Source organism: Lithobates pipiens, unplaced genomic scaffold (assembly GCF_037356315.1).
Source record: "Lithobates pipiens isolate NorthernLeopardFrog02 unplaced genomic scaffold, aLitPip1_a1.2 Scaffold_8, whole genome shotgun sequence".
Lineage (NCBI taxonomy): Eukaryota > Metazoa > Chordata > Amphibia > Anura > Ranidae > Lithobates > Lithobates pipiens.
The window spans coordinates 13,207,595-13,221,074 of record NW_027507903.1 but is presented as its reverse complement, the minus strand read 5'-3'; the positions used below and the strand labels follow the sequence as shown (position 1 = coordinate 13,221,074).

The following is a 13,480-nucleotide window of genomic DNA, read 5'->3' as shown; positions in this document are numbered from 1 at the left end:
TCATAAGTTGATTTGACACTCCCCCCCCAAATATTGAGCACCAGCCGTCGCTGGGTGGGACATACTTCATAATGTATAATAGAGTGAAGGTGGACCTCGGATGTGAAGGTGGACTTGTGATGTGAAGGTGGACTTGTGATGTGAAGGTGGACCTCTGATGTGAAGGTGGACCTCTGATGTGAAGGTGGACCTCTGGTGTGAAGGTGGACCTCTGGTGTGAAGGTGGACCTCTGGTGTGAAGGTGGACCTCTGGTGTGAAGGTGGACCTCTGGTGTGAAGGTGGACCTCTGGTGTGAAGGTGGACCTCTGGTGTGAAGGTGGACCTCTGGTGTGAAGGTGGACCTCTGGTGTGAAGGTGGACCTCTGGTGTGAAGGTGGACCTCAGATGTGGTCCACCTTCACAACTGAGGTCCATCTTTACATCAGAGCTGGGCCTCAGATGTGATGGGGGACCTCAGATGTGATGGGGGACCTCAGATGTGAAGTTAATTTCATCAAGGTGGTTTTGTGCATTGCCACAGGCTCAGGTTGCCCACTCAAAATGTTGCCTACTTTTAAAGGGGCGCCGAGACAGGAAAAAACAGGTTAGGAAAAGCTGATTTAGCCCAATCGAATTCACCTAAAAGTATCAATTATGAGTGAGCTGAGCATTTAAATAATATGATGATTGGTGGACTTTAAATTAAAAATCTAAATAAATTTTTTAGTTCATTTAAATTCAAGATTTCATTTTAATTAGTTAAATTACTAAATTCAAATGAACTAATTAAATACAATTATTATTTAAAACTAATGTTAATTAAACATTTGATTTAAACGTAACATTTAACTTAAAAATAGGAGACGTTTTCAGTTGGATATGGCGGGACAAAGGTTTAGGTATGCTCAAAAAATAATAATTTAAAAAAAATTAAACAGCAATTGTGATTCTGTAGAACAGGCAATTAAAGTGTAGCACCCTGAAGTTTAGGCAGGGTTGCTATCAAATTTAATTGCCAGGCGCTAGTTGTCTTGGCCAATTGTTAGGAGATCAATTGATTTCCCCCTAATTCTGCAATAGTTGTACTTTTCTCTTCTGTCACAAGGTGTCATCGTAGCTGGTGACACTAGATAAGACAAGGGAATATCAAGGACAGATTAGGAATGAACGGGGTATCTCAGCCAATGGACAGTGATTTTCTTGGGTCCCTTGGCCTGCTGGTAGAACCTATTTATTTGGGTCGATTCAGGTGATCGGGGTTCTGTGCCACCTGGACGGCTGTCTGGATGGACGTGTGTTTTATTGCCCCGGGCTGCTAGGCCAGAAACCTATGGCCTATCCCGTGGACTTTTGACTGCTAGGCTGTCTGAGGTCCTATCCAGAAGCAGGAAAAGGAGCGTAGGGTTGGGACTACTGGCTTGTAGTCCAACCAGAAGTAACGGTTCAGCCGGCCAGGGAACCAGTTGTGGTGGGAGGTAGAGAGGAAGCTGTTGCTACTAAGGGACCATCCACCTTGCTACCGGAGACCACTGTGAGTAAGCTGGAGCAAGTACCAGAGCAGACTTCTCACCAGCCAGGGACAGTGAAGAAGTGGGAAAACTTCAGCAAGTGCCAAGCCAGGGACCCAGTGGGACAGCAGATGTGACGCTTGTGGAGTATCTGTGAGTGCCAAGCCAGGGACCTAACGTGCCAGCGGGGGTGAAGCTTGAGGAGTATCTGTGAGTGCCAAGCCAGTGACCCAGCAGTGAAGCGGGGGTGACGCTTGAGGGAGATACTGAGTGCTCACAGTGAAAGAGCTCAGGGGATCCAGTGGCTATTGGATCTAAAGTCTAGTGAGAGAGAGACTGGGAGCTCTTTGAGTGACGACCCACAGTGAGGGAGTGTGGGGTAAACTGAGAACGGTTTGTGTTGAAAACAGTTGAATACAATTGCCGTTAGTAACAGCTACAAGATTGTTGCCATAGGAGATAGCGGTCCTACCTATACAAAAGTGGCGTCCGGCTGGAGGCCTTCACCTGTAAAGCTGTCTACCTATAGAAGTCTCAGAGTCTGCTAATTATCTTTGCATCTACCTAAGGGTTTCCTGACCCTAACCCTCTCTCCCACAGTTCAGTTCAAGATACAATAAATCTCTTTGCATTCAAAAAGTGTCTGGCACCCACCTGTTCATCTTGCATTACACCCACCATGCCTCCTAACCCACTCTACACTGAAGGATGTCAGCTCCTCCTGACTCTGGAGGTCACCATTAGGCCTAAAGAGGCTCAGGACTTTACTACAAAAGGTAAAAAAAGATTTACTTACGATCTCCAATCCGGAAGAAGTAAATCGCTTTCTGCATCTTCTTTTGTTCTTCAGACATTTCCGTTATTGCTGGATTATTTTGATTAGCTTCCGCCATGTTTAGATGATACCCCAATATCTGACAACTGCAGAATAGAAAACACATAAAGAGACAAGTGTGAAGGCGCACAACCGTACTGGCATTTCACAAACTGTATGGAAGAGCTAGCGAGTTTGTATATTACTAATTGATGTATGGTATGTGTTAATATATAATATATAAATATATATATATATATATATATATATATATATATGCATGCGTGTGTGTGTATACAGTAATATACAGTATATTTTATATTATAATTAGGGCTGGGAAGATTAATTCCTCGATTAATTGATTCTTTTTTTGATTGATCAAAATTCTTTTGATCGGTACTCACCTCTCCGCCGGCTTCTGGGTCTTCAGGGAGTTCCATCGGAGATCCGATGACGTCACGGACATCAATGTCACCGGACTCCTTCCCCAAGTGCCTCCATCTGCTAAAGAAGGAAAGGGGGGGAGGAGTCTGGTGACGCCGAAGTTCTGATTGAACGTACCGTGTACGGGGGAGGAGCTACGCATGACGTCACCCGCTGCTGCCCTATGGAACGAACACAATTGTAGGCTTTACATGCTGTGTTTTTATCATCTTTATGTGAGTAGTTTGTGTTTAAACACAAAAATGAAATCTTATACTTAAAGAGGAAGTAAACCCTGATGGGTTTACTTCCTCTTTTTTTCCCTGCAAAGGTAAAGCATAATGGACTACTATGCATCGCATAGTAGCTCATTATGTGTCACTTACATGACACAGGAGCCAGCGAAGTCGCCGCTGTCCCCTGTAGTCCGCCGCATCCATGTTGCTGGTGGCGTCTCGCAGCTCCGATGAATCACAGCGGCGCAGCCGCGATGACGTCACTCCCGCGCATGCGCACGGGAGTCGCGTCTCGCAGCTCCGCCGCTGCCATACGGCGAAGCCGCGATGACGTCACTCCCGCGCATGCGCACGGGAGTCGACAAATTAGGCAAATCCATTCTTGGATTTGCCGCATTTAGTGCGCCTGCGCGCCGCTGTCTACGGCGCATGCGCCGTAGACAGCGGTGCCCATTTTCGGGCAAATATCTCCTAAACCATATAGGTTTAGGAGATATTGCTTGGACCTACAGGTAAGCCTTAATCTAGGCTTACCTATAGGTCCAAGTTGTTTGGAAGGGTTTACTTCCTATTTAAGCGGTGAGCACTTAGATCTTTTCTTTCTACACTGACCTGGCGTCTTTGCTGAGATCTAAGGAAATGTGAGAGAAGTTTATGGTCCGTGTTAACCCTTTTGATACCCGCTTGCATGACCACCTGTTTGCACAGGGGTCCATGCCATAAGGTGAGAGTGATTAGTTAGACCCGGAGGTGGAGGGATTGTCACGCTACTGTGGAAATAAAAAAAAATACTTACGTCAGTGCTACAGTTTGAATTTAAAACGCATTTGTTATCAAGTTAAGTCATGGATTGTGGAAACTAGTGTCAGGTGATTGTATATAGTGTATACCACATTTACCACTGACTAATGCAGAGTTGCAATGTAAGGAGATCAGCTAAAAGTAGTTGGATCTGTATGTGCGTTATAATTAATCAAAATGAGTTGATTAATAAAAAAAAGATCGATTAATCAAACGCGAAAATTTTAATCAGTAACAGCCCTAATTATAATACAATGTTTTGTTATTCATGTCCTATTTATAAAGTATCAAATGTTACATTCAGCCAAGAGTTTCATACATTAGTTGATGGATCATTTGTCTTTTCTATAAAGCACATTCACCACATTATTTTCATTCCTTTAAAAAATATTCCCCAACATCTGGTTTTATTCTTGCTTTCATGTCTGACGCTGGTTCCTGTAAAGTTATTATTAAATCTGACCTCCAGGTATGATTTGTATTGTATAGTTCTATAGGTCCAGCTTGGCACGGTGTAAGTATGTATATCTCATACATGAGGGGCCTTTGGGGAAGCTGACAGTCATTAATGTAATCGGCGCTACTTGTATTTTTTTTTAATGAATACAAGGCAGTCTCTGGACGAGATGGAGATCGTGATGTCACCGACCCTTCTCTCCATCATGTCCAATCAGAGAATGCCTTGGGGCCCAAGGGCTCAACAGGCTCCATCTTTTTTTTTTTCTTTGGCTGAACTTGCGTGTTCACCTAGCTTTATTTACAAGATTCACCAAAAAGCTTTATAAAATACTAATGTTTGGTGCTAGCCAAAGGCATGCAGAGGCATTTAGGCAAACATACCTGGGATCATGCAGTCTTTATATAGAGACCCTTATCATTCTTTTTCACTGGTCATACTGGTAAAATAGTGGCAGGAGAAAACACTGAATCCATTTTTAAAACCACACTTAAAGTGAAATTAAACCCAAAAACAAAAATTAAAGCGGTAGTAAAACGCAGTTGTTGAACAAAAAATAAATGAACAAATTTCCCTGCAAGGCAATGTCATAATGTGCTAGTATGCATGGCTAGAATGCTTCTTACATGGGTGGTCACTGAGAAGAATGCTCTTTACATTGGTGGTTAGTGGAAACTGGAAAGGATGCTCCCAACATTGGTGATCAATGGGAAGAATGCTCCCAACATTGATGGTTGGTGGACAGGGCAGGACTTAGGGTGCTGGGGGCCCCTGGGCTTGAGTCACTTTTGGGCCCTACCTTCTATATTAATTTGTTGCCATCTGGTGCCGTAACAATATAATCGATCCAATCGTTATTTGAAGTGCCAAGCTACTTTTAAAAGGTGACTGGTACCGTAGACAGTGTTAAATGCTAAACAAAGTAATAATCTATTACTGATTGAAGCTTGAAAAGTTTTTTTCCAATAAATAAATAATGATTAAAAAAGTTCAAAGTGATCAAGTGTTTATTGCAATGCACAAATATCTTGGTCAGAATGAGAACATAAAACACTTATTTACCTGGAAAACATATTGAAAAACAATCAACTACCTTGTAAGGTTGCAATCATAACAAATCAATTGCAAGAATATAACAAAATAACTCATTGAACAAAGTAGTGCAAGATAAATTGTACATTCTACTCCTCCTGAGTATTACAATACCACATGTGTGGGACTTTTCCACAGCCTTGCCACTTAGAGAGGCCCAACATGCAGGGAGCGCCGTCACGTGTTCTAGGAGCATAAATTACACATCTAACTTCTTGACTACCTATTACACTTTTGAAGGCCCAGGAGCACCAGGACTATGACACGTGACACTGATGTGGCACTGATGACACGTGGCACTGATGACACGTGGCACTGATGACAGATGGCACTAATATGTGGCACTGCTGACAGATGGCACTAATACGTGGCACTGATGACACGTGACACTGATGACAGATGACACTAATACATGGCACTGAAGACACATGACACTGATAACAGATGGCACTAAAATGCGGCACTGACGACATGTGACACTGATGACAGATGACACTAATATGTGGCACTGCTGACAGATGGCACTAATACGTGGCACTGATGACAGATGGCACTAGTACGTGACACTGATGACACGTGACACTGATAACAGATGGCACATGGCACTAGGGACAGGTGGCACTGGGGACAGGTGGCACTGGGGACAGGTGGCACTGGGGACAGGTGGCACTTATACATGGCAGTGGCACTGGGGACAGGTGGCACTGATGACAGATGGCACTTATACGTGGCACTGGGGACAGATGGCACTGGGGACAGGTGGCACTGGGGACAGAGAGATGGCACTGGGGACAGCACTTTACATTGTTTTTTTTATTTTTTTACTTACAGTGACAGGCTGCACGTCGCTCTCCCTCCTCACATGCTGTCTCTGTGAGGGGGAGAGCCGGTGATGAGAGATGATCTCATGATATCATCTCTCATTGGACAGATCAGTGCTAAATGGCCGCTGTGATTGGCCATTTAGCATGATCTGTGATTGGCTGTGTCCAAGGGACACTGCCGACACAGAACTTCCCCGATGCGCGCCCGCGGCACGCATCAGGGGAAGTAAACATAGAGGAGGACGTCCAGGGACGCCCTCCCAGCAACTGCCTTCCGCGCTGTAGCCTGCTATAGCGTGGACGCCTAGTGCAAAGTATGGGCTTGCGGGGCCCCCTATTGGACGGGGCCCATGGGCTTGAGCCCCGTCAAGTCCTATTGAAAGTCCGGCCCTGTTGGTGGATACTGGAAAGAATGCTCCTTACATTGGTCGTCAGTGGGAAGGATGCTCCCAACATTGGGGGTTAGTGGAAAGAATCCTCCCTACTATGTTGGTCAGTGTCAATGCTCAATGCTCAATTTGTTGGTGGTCAATGGAAAGAATATCCCTTACTTTGGTGGCCACTGGGAAGAATGCCCATCTTACAGCAGTGGTGGGAATGCCACCCCTACAGATAGCTAAAAAGATCACTGGTGTCATGCAGCTGGCTCTGCCAAGTGGCATTGGCCCCAAAACCATGCCATCAACATCAGATGGGAGGTCAATCAGCCACAGCCCAAGGAACCCCCAGTAACCTCTGGAGGAACCCTTGGCATTCATATTACCCTGGTTGAGAATGGCTGTTCTATACAGACTTATGACAAACTATATGAATTGGCCAAATGTTAATAAATAAAACATCAATTCAATATAAATAATAAATACATATGCAGTGTTTTTCCTGGAGGGATCTCTGAGAATGTTCTCAGGTCTCCTACAATAGTATAGAGGCTGCCAGATACAAGCACAGTTCCATGCACACGGACAATTCAGATGTCTTTTTAGAGTTTATTTCTTAATAACTTGAACTGGAGAGGGGTTTAGGGTCACAGGATACTCCAAATCATAATCGCAATCAATGAGAGGACAAACTTCTCACAAATCTTCTCTATTGTAGCCTTTCCAGGAGGCAACAGAGAATGGCCAGTATATCTAGGGCTTTATAAGAGCAGTCCCAGTCCATATTGCATCCTCTGGCACTTAGTTCCCTTCTAGCTAGTGCCGGTGCTACCACTAGGCAAACTAGGCAGCCGCCTACGGTGCACAGCTGCTGGTTTTCCTCTGCACCTGCATGCTCTGCAGGCTGCAGTATCTAAATAACTCAGTCCGACCGGTAGTGTAATTAGAGGTGCAGCGCAGCATTGGAGCCAGCGCTAGAGGAAGCAGAACTGATGCTTCCTGTATAGCAGGCACCTTCTGTCACAGGGGCAGGGCAAAGGGGGTGGGGTCAGGGGTGGAGCCAATGGGGGCTGCAAAATTAGGTTTTGCCTAGGGTGTCAAAAATCCTTGCACCAGCCCCGCTTCTAGCACTTGCACATCCAAGAGACCACAGCAAGGTCTTTACTTGCAATGTCCCAGGAGCTGTCTACCATTCAGCATTCACATGAAGTCGATTAAAGATCCTTCTTCAAACCAGGACTTCAGGATAGTGCCCTCCAGCAAATAATCCTTCAGCAATCTTCTCCAGGCCTCAGCCCAGCTCCCGCTGAGGCCTGAATTGCAATTTTTCTTTATTGCAACAGTCCCAGAAAAACTCAATCCCTCTCTGGAAAAGGCCTCCCAAACCTCTATCATCTCCCCAGTCACCTTCTGGACATTTTCTTTCAGGGATTGGCCGGGGCAAGATAAATATTCATACTGGTCAATTGAAACTCCTTGCCCAGTGCCCTATATTCTGGAAACTTCTTCCAGAAGCAGATGGGATGAATCAAACACCCAACTTAGGAAACCCTAAACAGATAAAATGATCATTGCTCCACTTACTATAGCAAAGCCAAAAACTAGATTTAGCCTAACAGCCTAACTAAAGTAGGACCTGCACCTACATATATGTAGCGCTCTCTACTTTTCGGTAGGTGCTTAGTGGTGTTTTTGATAGCGTAGGGTGTAGAGATAGGTAAATTTGGCCACGGGCCATGTCTTTTTGCTGGGCCTAGCTGTGGATTCAGGGTTGGGAGTGTCAGGACAAAAGGTGGGGGGGGGGCACCTACACTTGGGCTCAGGGATGTCTCCTCTGCTGGACGGTAGGTGCGCTGAACAGAGAGGATGGGCTGAGACCTGAGTGGCAGGAAACCACATGTGAGAGAGCTGACCAATCGTTAATTTGAGTGGTCACAAGAGGAGGTCTCTCATAAAAGGGGGATCACATGTCCTCGGGAGGTTCAAGGTTGGAGTTCGGGTTCAGGCTGAGGCCCGGGAGTTCAATAATTCTGGAGTCGGGTAGCCGGAGTTGACTCCAGGAAGGCCGAAGTTGGGCCCCTGGAGCAGGAGTCATCATTTAGAGCTGGAGAAATACCGGGACGTCCCAGGCGAGGACATACCGGACTGCACGGGAGGAGGAAGTAAGAACTAAGAGGAGGAAGAAGACCGGGGAACAACCTTCTGTGAGTAGAGCATGGACTGTTGTTGGGAGAGTGCAAAGAGAGTGCAAACCCAGTGGATCTATTCCGAAACTTTATGCTGTGTATGCGAGGACCACAGTATCAAGCACTTCTCGGGGCTATTGAAGGAGGTTGGACACTGCAAGTCACGGGAATAGTCGGTGAGGCCTGGGACTTTGAGTTTCAACATCCACAGCATTATTCAGGGGAATGCTCATCTGTCCATAGTGAGAGTGCATTAGAGAGAGAAAAGGGAACCAGAGAAGGATCGCTGGAAGGGAATCTAATTAACACATCTACGGCTATGGTTTAATTTCCCCTTTCATTTCCAAGTTGGGGTTTAACAGGGCATCTCATATGCTTCATTAGACCGCCCTATAAATGTATTCCCAAATAAAGCAACTTGAAAAATTCAGAGTTCTGTGTCATGGAATTGCATGGGAGGATCGAAACCGGAGCAGGCTGGCAAAAGGTAAATGAACACAATCAGCAGTCCCCAAGGGGGTAGTGCGCTACATATATTAACTTAAAGGGGTTGTAAAGGTTCTTTTTTTCTATTTTCTAAATAGGTTCCTTTAAGCTAGTGCATTGTTGATTCACTTACCTTTTCCTTCGATTTCCCTTCTAAATGTTTTTTTTTTCTTTGTTTTCTTTGTCTGAATTTCTTACTTCCTGTTCCTCCTCAGTAAGCTGTTCAGTAAGCTGTTCTGGCTAACTAAACACCGCTCGGATGATGGTGTGAAGTTTACTGAGGAGAAACAGGAAGTGAGAAATTCAGACAAAAAAAAAAAACATTTAGAAGGGAAATCGAAGGAAAAGGTAAGTGAACCAACAATGCACTAGCTTAAAGGAACCTATTTAGAAAATAAATACAAACGCCTTTAAAATATACTTGATCATTATTTTATTATCTGTGGCAAATCCAATTCTGTCTATATGGCCACAATCAAGTACTGTACATAAAAAAAAAAAATGCACTATAGCAGTATGTAAAAAAAGTTCATCCAAAGTGGTCGCTTACCTTAGGCATCATTTTAACCTATAGAATGGAGCCTTCAACCTCAACCCAAACTCTAAACTTGATTGACCTCAGTACAAGTAGAGCTTAGCATAGCTCTACTCTGTCATTAGATTGTATAACTTGCAGTAGAAGATTATAAAAAGATCTTAAACTTGGCACTTAAAAGTACAATAATGAACGTAGGGTAGGGTAGTTGCTATCACAAGACATTGGGAAGATGTTATTGGCAAATGTCAACCTTTATATAATTCCTGTAAACATGAATATACTGCAGTTGGCGACCAATGCTGGACTAGTGGGTAAAAAAAAAAACAACCCCATTAGCTGTTTTCTTTGAGTATTGGGTCCCCTGTGAACAAAAAAAAGTGTGAAATTACAGCAGACAAAAAGTAGCTGAAGGGCAGAGAATAGGACCAACCTCCAAAGAGCAAGGGCCTCGATCCCTCCATCCCCTGGGACGCAAAGGTTCTTGATAGGTATAAGGCCTATCCAGGGAAGTTTATAGAATTTCAAAACATTGGAGGGGTACATATGTATATATGAAAAGAGAAATTTCCAAAAATGACACCAAGTGGCTGTATAAATTAAGAACAATGCAACCATACGGTATGAACATCGAACTAGACTTAAATTGTTTCTTGTCTGATGATTAAAATTGAAATGGGGAGAATAGAAAGCAAAAAGAGGAGAATTTCTTAATAAATGAACAATACACAAAAAAATAGCAAGGTGGCTCAAAATGAGTGTTTAACTTTGTATTTGTTGGGAAGTTCTATCAATGTTTTGCGACAAGTATGTAGATAATTTTATTAAAATTCCTGGAAAAAGGTTAAGCCACGCGTATTGGGAGGCGTCGTTTCCGTTCACATGAGCGCTAAAGCATTTTAGTCGCCATTTAGGGTTGAACTAAGTTAAAGACTTCTAGTGTTCATTGCATAGTTACATAGTTAGTAAGGTTGAATAAAGACACCAGTCCATCCAGTTCAACCTGAGTGTCTACAATTGTCCCCATCCCTATACATTGTACATCACACACTCGATACCCTCAAGGAACCCACAATCCAAGGTCCCCATTCATACACTAGGGCCAAGTTTGGACATAGGCCAAGTAGCCTACCTGCATGTCTTTGGAGTGTGGGAGGAAAACCCACGCAGGCACAGGGAGAACATGCAAACTCCAGGCAGGGAGTGTCGTGGTTGGGATTTGAACCAGCAACCCTTTTTACTGCTAGGCGAGAGTGCTAACCACTACACCACTGTGCTGCCCATTAATGCACATTAATGGGGGTGAATTTCTAAGGCCCCTTTCACACTGGGGCGGTGCGGCCATCTATTTTTAGTGGCGCTTTACCGTCGTTTTAGCTGCGGTCTGCGGGCGCTAGCGGGGTGGTTTTAACCCCCGCTAGCGGCCGAAAAAGGGTTAAAAACGCCGGCAAAGCGCCGCTGCAGCGGCGCTTTGCCGGCGGTATTGCCGTGCTGTCCTATTGATTTCAATGGGTAGGAACAGTTTAGGAGCTGTGAATACACCGCTCCTTCACTGCTCCAAAGATGCGGCTAGCAGGACTTTTTTTACCGTCCTGCTAGCGCACCGCTCAGAGGGCTTTCACACTGGAGTGAAAGGGGCCATTTTTTTCAGGCGCTATTTTTAGCGCTGTAACGCCTGAAAACCGCCCCAGTGTGAAAGGGGCCTTAGAGAAGAAAAAGATCTGGAGAAAAAAACTAAGTAAAAAAAACTAGTAAAAACTAGAGTATCAAAATATTAAAATAGGAGTTTATATGTGTTTTAAAATGTATGAATTGGATATAGGGAAATGAAGTAGTTATGAGATAAAAGTGCGTTTGTAGGAGCTTTGCGTTGAGAAATGTAACTGTCGTTTGGAAAGGAAAACAACTAAAACAGCTAAAGCAGAATGCACCAAAAATATCTGAAGTTTTTAAGAATAAGAGAAATAGTTTAATCTATATATTGCATATTGTACGAGGGTTTGTAGAATGTATTTATTACTTTGATTGTTTCGTAATGAAAATGATTGTGTAGAAATGAGTACGAACGTAGTACTAAGTGTCATTCGAATGGCACTGAGGCTGCGCACTATGATTAGAACAAATGAGAGGTGGATCTATTCAAGTATAAAATGTAGTACGAAGAGTGACCAGGCACGCCCCCCGAAGACATTATACTAACGAAACGTTCGGTCGGAGGCAGTGCAAGGTAACGCAGGACATCCGGTCGTTCTGGCTAACAGCGCGAGTGTGTGGAACGCACGCCATCTGTAGTGAATAGAGTGGACACCTTCGGTATTGCAGCTCCCAGTGTCCTGGAGAAAGGCACTTTTTCAAGTAAGGAGTCATTTGGCTGTAAATTATTTTTAATTTGTTAATAAAATTGAATTACGCTATGGAGGCTCTCCATCTTTTTTTTTTATATACCGCACCTACCGTCTGTGAGGAGGAAGGCTGAATTGGTCTACAGGTTAAAGGCATGTGAGCAGGCACGATCCTGCAGGAGCGATCATTGACTTACTTTTTCAATAAAGTGGTGAATAAAATCTGGTAAGCTGAATCATATTACAATCACTTATTTGGTGTGGTGAAGGATCACGGGGAAGGTTGTGGCTACATCTAAAGATCTGTCATCGTTTTGTGTGGGACAATCACATCACGTTATAGAGGAACTTCTTTGGAATAGTTTAAATTGCAAGGACTTTTATACTATAGTTGTTGCAGCAATTACTGTCACTGCGGTGTTATCACATGAATGTGTTAATTATTGCTTAAATGTATTTTGTTATATATTATGGTGAATGCACTGTGATTAGTTGCACATATGATATTTGATAATAAGCGGCAAATTATTGATTGTTAATTGAGAAGGTTAATATTCATGTTGATGATTCATTTTTTTTGTTAATTAGCGCACCCTACATGTTATCTATATTCTGAATTGAGAAGTGTACTATTGTATTCTCTTTTTTCAGGGGAGCAGCATTAGAGTATTCATTTTTGAGCTTATATTTTTTTTGGCACAGGTTTTTTTTCTATTTTTTTACACATCCTTAATGTCTAACCCGCTGGTAACAAAAGTGAGTAAATTGGACCCAATAAGCCATTCTCCCTCCCCGGTGTCATGTGACTCGTTAGTGTTACAAGGTCTCAGGTGTGAATGGGGAGCAGGTGTGTTAAATTTGGTGTTATCGCTCTCACTCTCTCATACTGGTCAGTGGAAGTTCAACATGGCACCTCATGGCAAAGAACTCTCTGAGGATCTGAAAAAATGAATTGTTGCTCTACATAAAGATGGCCTAGGCCAGTGATGGCGAACCTTGGCACCCCAGATGTTTTGGAACTACATTTCCCATGATGCTCATGCACTCTGCAGTGTAGCTGAGCATCATGGGAAACATAGTTCCAAAACATCTGGGGTGCCAAGGTTTGCCATCACTGGCCTAGGCTATTAGAAGATTGCCAAGACCCTGGAACTGAGCTGCAACACGGTGGCCGAGACCATACAGAGGTTTAACAGGACAGGTTCCACTCGGAACAGGCCTCGCCGTGGTCCACCTAAGAAGTTGAGGTCACATGCTCAGCGTCATATCCAGAGGTTGTCTTTGGGAAATAGATGCTGCCAGCATTGCTGCAGAGGTTGAAGGGGTGGGGGGTGTCAGCCTGTCAGTGCTCAGACCATACGCCTCACACTGCATCAAATTGGTCTGCATGGCTGTCATCCCAGAAGGAAGCCTCTTCTA

General features: G+C 44.0%; 1 protein-coding gene across 4 annotated transcripts in view; it reads right to left on the bottom strand.

The window, feature by feature from the left end:
- Window positions 1-13,480, bottom strand: part of LOC143963322 (organic solute transporter subunit beta-like) — a 56,477-nt gene that overhangs the window by 22,583 nt on the left and 20,414 nt on the right. For 2 of the 4 annotated variants that reach the window (XM_077472925.1, XM_077472926.1), the window contains 2 exons: window positions 9,318-9,461; window positions 2,285-2,409 (listed from right to left, as the gene is read on the bottom strand). In XM_077472925.1, coding sequence (XP_077329051.1) covers window positions 2,285-2,381 — 97 coding nt within the window. In that variant the 5' untranslated portion in view covers window positions 2,382-2,409; window positions 9,318-9,461. The remainder of the gene's footprint in view (window positions 1-2,284; window positions 2,410-9,317; window positions 9,462-13,480) is intronic. The other 2 variants (XM_077472924.1, XM_077472923.1) reach the window with 1 other exon arrangement.